General features: G+C 34.9%; 1 protein-coding gene across 1 annotated transcript; it reads right to left on the bottom strand.

Annotated features, from left to right (window-relative positions):
• Positions 1–206: 206 nt before the first annotated feature.
• Positions 207–5,626, bottom strand: LOC131425910 (myosin-J heavy chain-like). The gene is made up of 7 exons (XM_058588196.1): positions 4,833–5,626; positions 4,624–4,768; positions 4,156–4,559; positions 3,243–4,098; positions 2,111–3,183; positions 1,690–2,051; positions 207–1,631 (listed from the first exon to the last, which is right to left on the bottom strand). The coding sequence occupies exons 1-7, from the start codon at positions 5,037–5,039 to the stop codon at positions 1,610–1,612; spliced, it is 3,069 nt and encodes a 1,022-aa protein (XP_058444179.1). The 5' UTR covers positions 5,040–5,626; the 3' UTR covers positions 207–1,609.
• Positions 5,627–7,873: the final 2,247 nt, after the last annotated feature.

The following is a 7,873-nucleotide window of genomic DNA, read 5'->3' on the forward strand; positions in this document are numbered from 1 at the left end:
TGGAGGGCATTACACAAAATCAGCCGTTGGCTCTAAAAGTTTTCTAAAGAACTATTAGGATTCCTTGCTCGCAAATCGAAGGGAAGTATCCTCAGTTTAGTGCAAATCTAGTACTGTTTGATATGATTTTTGCACCTTTCGCTGTATGAAATTCACAGTAATCTAGATCAAGTGAAGCCTTCTTTGTTTTTGCGAAAAATGTGGAAAATGTGGGGAATGTTTGCATAATTCATACAATTGATCAACTAATTAATATTCGGAAGTGTTAAGGAACATGTCAGTTGTTTTCGTATTCACGACATCCAGTTATGTCTCTGACATTACCCACCCGCCTTTTTATTTCGATTTTTCTTCGAAGTGTCTGGTCGTGTCGTCGGTTGAAGCGAATGCCATTTTTTTCGTTCAACAAACCCGGCAGACAGAGGTCCATTGTTGAGCTATTTTTAATATGAGGAGTTGGAGCCCCGTTGGACTAGTTTTACTGGACAACTTCCGAAGTTTTTTCCACTTGTTTTGTTAAACTAACACTACATACCTGTACAACACTTCTATTTCACGTAGAATAATAACAAATCTTCTTTCTATATGAAGGTAACACCTCGATTTCACACTATTTTTGCAAGAGAAAAAACAACAACAAACCGTTCCAGCAAACTGAACGAATATTTCGTGCAGTATGTCGTTCAATAAGCACTCAACGGCCTACTGTCACGACGCTATCTTGATGAAATCAAAATCGGAGCTTCAAAATCAGCTGATTGCAACGTAAACAAACAAACAGTAATACATTTGTTTTACGTTTACCTTGTTTAGTGCACGAAAATTAGTGAATTTTGGGTCGACTCTCTCACAATAACTTGTCGGTTTACCTCAAATACAGCAGACAGTGTTTTGGGACATCAAGTGGAGATAAATTTCACAATTTGAGAGTGGCGATGAGTATCAAAACATCGCCGTGTTTGGGGCTCGAAACGCGAGGGGCTCAACGTAATCGGTATACTTTCAAATGGCTGATGCTCACATACCGGTGTCAGATGGGTGGCGCTCAACGACCAACAAAAAGGAACCGCCTGTTGAGAGGGTAGGTGCATGCTAAACGCAAACTATTAAACAATATTGAATTAGTAACCTTTTCCATCGTGGATGAAGTTGAGTTGTCATTCCTTTTGTATACGTAAGTTACGCCCTCTGTGTGCCATGCCAACAAACAGGTCGATACCTCAATTGCTAAAAAGGCCGAAAATATTTATTTTCGTTTTTTTAGATGGTTTCCGAACTTTTTACTATTGAAAATAGTTAATGAGAAGGAAATTGCTTGCAGATTTGTCTCAGTCGTGGAAATCAAACAGTTCGACTTATAAAAAGTTGATCTGAGATTATACGATAATTTGGAATTGAAACTAAAGTCGAAACATTCATTGATGGTATTCTACTTTTGCTGTCAATGTTACTTTTTTCTATGTCGAATAGGTGACAGTCCAAATCCAGCACTTACAAAATCTGAATGTAATAATTTTTTTCCGAGATAGTTTTATTAAATGAATGAGGATGACATTTCTGCACAGATGAACTTTACTCAATTTTGACAATATCACAACGATTAACTATTTTAAGCTCTCCATGGTCGCTTCCTGCAAATTAAAAAAGAATGTAGTGAATAGCATTAGTTATCTAACGAAGTTAGCTTACCTATATTTATCAACAACTCGTTTGTTCGGATACGAAGATGGCAGCGAACCATTCGCAATCATGGAAAAAATCTTTCGAGTCTCGTTGCTGACTTTATCATCAGCAAAGCTAGCCGTTCTTACCCTTGGCAGTTTTGGCTTAACCAGTGTGTTTGTGTCGGTTTGCGGACATTGTGAAGATTCGGGTGGCAACCGCGTCGGTATTTCGTTCTCAAACAGAAATGAACTGGTTAATGGAACCGGAGAAGATACCACCGGAAGCATGGTTTCCATTTCATTGATTTCCGTCATATTTCGATAGCGCTCAAGAGTAACACGGTAAATCTCGCGATGCAGGTAGTCCAATTCCGATAACATTAGGATCTGACAATGCAGAATTAAAAGAAACTTTGCGTCTTGTATTAGACCAATGTTATACTTACATTAATGCCATGTTGAACTATTTTTATTGCAATGATTCTAGTTCTACCGGGATCAGAAATGTCAGGAAGAATCGTTTCACCGTTGAGGAAGGAGTTTTCGTTCTCCCTAGAAATGTTTTTTTCTGCTGTGATTCCTATTGTTCGTTTTTTTAATTGTACGCCTATTGTTCGTTCTTCCAATTGTTCGTCACTAGATATATCTGAGCCGGCTTCACTTGAACTACTCGTGCTAGTAGTTGTGCTATCGGCAAAGCTAGTATATATAGCTTCTTGAGGTTTCGCGAAATTCTCGCTACTTTCAAGTGCGATACAATTTCTTACCGGTAAAATAAATTCCAGTGAAGTTTTGGGTGAGTTTTGATAGGTTTCAATGCGTCCATGAGAATTCACGGACGTGGCATCTGTTTTAGCTTCACTAACTATGGTATAAAATTTCATTCTTTCTTCTTGTGCTCTTGTTGAACCAGCTTCATTATCCACTCCAGAGGGCTTCATTTGAGTTCTTGTTTGTTTCGAGCCATATTCGTGAAGTAATCCAAAAGATATTCTTTCACATCCTGCTTCTGTAACTACAGAATTTGCACCATTAGGTTTAACTCGGTTTCTTGCTTCTGTCAATCTAGTCGAACTAATTGCATCGGAAGATTTTGCTCGAATTCTAGCTTCAACTGATCCCGTTACTCTGAGCACTTCTCGTACATTTTGGATGGCTATATATTTTGGAGGATCCATATCTATTTCACTTAGTTCACCAGCTGATTTCGATCGAGTTCTTGTAGATTGTAAGCTAACTTTCGGAGAACGAGAGTAGACAAACCCTGATTCATTTTCAGCTCTAACTGCACTTAATTGTGAACTTGCATCGGAGTTTTCGCAACCTATTTCTGTCGTATATTTTTGTCGCACTTGTAAATGTTCAGTGGAAATAACGTCACCTTCTGGTGATAATGCCAGACCCCTAATGGCATTTGTTTCACAAATGGCTCCAAAGGAATAGGATCTAGCTTTTCGTTTAAATGCAGTCATGTTTTCCAAGAACTTGACATGAATTTCTCCATCCGATTTCGACCTTTCTGAAAAGAATGGTTTCTTCGTATATTCGTATATGGTGATCCATATGATCCTAGAATACCTTTTACTGTTTGTATTCCAGTTAGACGAGCTATATCGGATCTCAACAACGTCGAATCTTCTAGTAATTTCCTTGAGCTAGCTCGTTCAGCTGCTAACTCTGAACGCAAAACTTCGATTTTCTTTTGAAGTTCGTCATTCAGTCGTTTCACTGAGTTTAGCTCTGACATTGCGGATGAAACTTTATCATCCTCCTCAGCCTGGAGTTTTCGCTCCAAGGTTTGTATCCTAGATTGGCACTGAACTAGCGATGACTTCAACCCTACATTTTGAGCGGAAATAGAGTTGAGCTCTTCAGATTTTTTATATAATTCTTCGTTCATTTTATCGAATTGTGATTTCAGTTCCAACATTTGTGTTTCGTTAGCTTCTTGGTTGGCCAATGTTTGTGTAAACTGTTCATAATCACGGCGAAGAAGATCGTGTTGACGCTTAGATGAGTCTAGTTCCTTCAGAATAGTTTCTACTTTCTTATCAGCACTTCGAATCCGCTCTTGATAGCCCGACAGCTCATTTTCAAGCACATCGACACTAGTAAGCAATGTACGCTTCTCATGTCGGGTTTGCTGGAGCTCATCTACCAGTTGCTGAACCCGTAATTTGCCACTATCCATAAGATCTTTCTGTAGCTGCTCCAACATCGATATATTCTGTTCTAATTTTTTGCAATTTTCACAGCTTTCGAGCAAAACTTTCGCTTCATATAACGACGTTGTGGATGATAGTTCTTCTATGGCCAGCACCGAATTGTTTTGCTGTAAATGTTGATGATATTGAAGTTTCTCCATTCTTCGATTGGTCTCAACAATGTATTCATTTTTTATTTGAATTTCTTGAAACTGTTTTTCACAAAATATCTACGATGAAAAAGGCTGAAATACTCTGCATAATACATGAATTCACTTAAAAGATACCAGTAAGTGTTCCCGTTCTACCTCGACCTTCTCGCGATGAGCGAGTTCCAACGCAAACTGTCGCTTCATTTCGGACAACTTCACTTTCCAAATTGAACCTTTTCGGACTTGCTCCTTCAACTGTTGGTTTTGTTGGCAAAGCTCATCAAATTCGGTTTTTGAAAAGTCAAGTTCTTCCTTTAATTTCTGATAACTCTCTGCCCACATTTGATCGATATCAGCTTCTACTTTTGCGTTGGCTAGTCTTATTTTACAGTCAACTTCTTTGTCTCGTTTGAGTAACTGACATCGCAGGAATTCGTTTTCTTTTGCAAGCCGATCGCAACAATCTGTGTTATCTTTCAGTTGGCTGATAACTTTCTCTAGATCACCAATTTGCTGTCTAAACTCATTGTTCTCAAGTTCTAGAATTACAAAATGTCGTTAAATGAATTACAGATCGTTGTTGAACCAATTCCAGCTGTTTACCAAGAGTCTGTCGAGTTTCTTCTAGTTCTTGCACTGTTGAATTCTTTCGTTTGATTTCAGCTTGCAAACTCACGATGTAGTCGGCTAAATCATCCACCTTCATTTGAACCAGATAGTCTTTGGATAACTCAAATTGACCCTCAGGCTGTGAAGCGGAAGACTCTTAGTTGTACAAATCTTTCTATAAGAGATTGTTCTACTAATTCTACATGCACGACAGCTTCTTTGAAACGAGCTTTATGAACCACATCGAGAATGTATTTGGATCGTTTTTCCTTCTCGAAAGCCCAAGCCCGGGAGTCGGTACAGAATTCGTACGTCATGAGGGCTCCATCGCTACGTTTGCGTACCGGTGGTTTCGACTCTTCATTCTGGAATGTAACGTTGAAAAAATCCCTTTGGGTTGTATATGCCATTATGTCTGATGATTAGTATTGGTTGACAGTTTACCACAGCCACGGTCTTGCAAAAGCCTACTGCTAATTATTTCCTTTTATCTCATAATTCATTACTGGCAAAATTTCTTTGGACCACCGATTGACGGCCATTTCATGTTAAATTTCCACGAAAAATTCCGAGTCATGTGGTTTTCCGATTAAAGTTTTGGCCAAAAATAGAAATCAAATTCGTTTGAGCATTGACTCGGAGATCCCAAGTAACATTTTTAATATTAATATATACCTATATTTGTAGCTGTCTTCAATGCTACATCACAAATCATGCAATAAAATTGTCAACTCCACGAAACGCTACTTAAATCCACTATAAGAGCATATTCCAGCCAAGTCGACCATTCTTCATAAGGTTTACAAAGCAAAGTGGAGAATCAGCATAAGCCTGCGTTCAATCGTTTTCGAAATTATTCAAAATTGAACAAAATTTTTAAATTAAATTTACGATCAACATTAAATTAATTAGGATGAAATGAATTCCTCAATGAATAAGCTGTCATTTTGATAATATTTTTCTTGAATATGTGTGTGTGTGTCATGTAGATTTTGAATGCAATCAGTAATATTATATTCTTAGATCATCTTAGATTTTAATTACGAGTTTAAGGTTTTTTTTCTGAATGTTAAAACTATATGCGCTTTTATTTTTATCATGAAGGTGTCGGCAGCCATGAAATTTTTCTTAATGTAAATAACACTTAACCTTAAAAGTAACAGATCAAAAAAGTTCACAACAAATGAGTAATAAATATACACTAGTACCATCAAATCTGAAACTGTTTGAAAACTATATTAAAGGTGAATGATTGGTTTTATTCTAGTACAAGTTGTTTTATTTTTAGGTTAGTTGTTAGTCTGGGTAAAACGTTTTATAGAAGCTTTACATACTATCGTATTACTTGTCGAAATGGGCACTAATTATAGTTGTCATAAAGCTGGTAGCTGATTACATAATCAATAACATTGCTCCTTTAAATTGTAATCAGAACCATAAGGCATTCGAATTGTTACTGTTACGTACTTATAGTGCATTCGAAAAATTCTATTATGCTAAAATTAGATGCGCTTTTTTCTTCGCACGTGGAATTATCATAATGAAAAAAAAAACTTTAATGAGATTGCTCGTCAGAATAAGGGAATTACTGTATATTACATTACTTAAATTGATCACAACGCTGTTTTTTTTCGTACATGCAGAAAAATTTATTTTAAATTTTAATATATTACACTTTGAATTCAAAGATATTTTATTTTGAATCAGCGTTTGTTTTCATTTTCCTTTGATACAAATACATTTGATATTTACACCAAAGAAATTATTATTAGAAATAAATAGAAGAAACATTAAATTCAAATATATTGTGCTTTGAATTCAAATATATTTCATTTCCACCTGAATTTCATTTCACTTGGAATCAAATACAATTTTTATTTGATTCAAAGCAAATTAGTTTCGTTTCTAAAATCAGGCTTTCGTGCTGTGTGTAGATTCAATGATGGATTCTTTTTAAATTCAATAAATTGTTATTTTAAAAAAATTGGACTAATTATTGTAAATTTAATTTTTATTTATTATTGAATGCATTTTGTGCGCTCAGCTGAGTATGGTAGCGGTTGAAACTCCTCTTCTTTCTTCAATTCAATAATTTACAAAAACCTTTACTGTGAAAACGTTCTCTTGAATGAATACAAATGTAATTTCGGTTTACATACATAATTCATAACCTACTTATCATATGAAAGCACTCAATTTCGAACGATTTCAATAGTGCAGATTGTTTGAATTCGCCAATTGCTTCGAAAGTTATTGCCTCCGTACATTTTCCGTTTGAATGATGTAACAAAATGAAATCTTAGCAAAAGTTATGTTAAATATCACAAAATCAACTAGTACCAATGTTTGATTCAATGAAAATGTTTTAGAATCAATAATCTGACATTTAATTCAAGGATGAAAATTTTATATCAACACCCATGAATTTGAAGCTGAGACTCAGTATATTTGATTCAGTTTAATTCAAGAGTCAATATAATTTTTTATTTGAATCTATCCATCAACATTTTTGATTCAAATACATTTAATGTACTGTAACAAGCATTTGAATCAAATAAATTTTAGATTTGTTTCAATAAAATTTTGAAATTTTAATCCATATCTCAATATATTTGAATTTAACATACATTGCCACACTAAATTTGATTCAAAAAGAGTTTTATTTGATTCAAATTTCAATTCAAAAATAATTTTAATTGATTCAAACAATTGTTTGAAGTTGACTTAAAGACTTAATATATTAGAATCTAATGTGTTCTATTTCTCTGCGTGTATGGGTTTATCTATTTTAGATCTACGACTAAAATATATCAATCGCAACGCTGAGATCTATAGTTTTATTTTTCGAGCACAAATTTGAAACAAATTTAAAACAGCTCGACAAATTTGTTGCAAATTAAAGAAAATTTGAAACTCGAATAAAACATTGTTTCTAAATTCTTTCGTGAGTGGGTATTTATAGAGTGTAACGAAATCTGATATACGAAATGTCAAAGCGCAGGAAATGTTTTGCATTGAACAAAACAGCATCATTCAAAAGCGCTCTAGCTCACTATCATCCAGAAATTACTCTAGAATGTAGTGACAAAAATTAATATCGTTTTCTGAATTATTCATTTTATTTATTTGTTTCTGATTTGAAATACCACAGTAAGTTGACATAACACCAATACATTAACAGATAAATATAGAGCAGATTGAGATCATCAGGTTATTCGCAACGCTGTTTTATTTCATATGAATG

The sequence above is a fragment of the Malaya genurostris genome, chromosome 1 (assembly GCF_030247185.1).
Source record: "Malaya genurostris strain Urasoe2022 chromosome 1, Malgen_1.1, whole genome shotgun sequence".
Classification (NCBI taxonomy): Eukaryota; Metazoa; Arthropoda; class Insecta; order Diptera; family Culicidae; genus Malaya; species Malaya genurostris.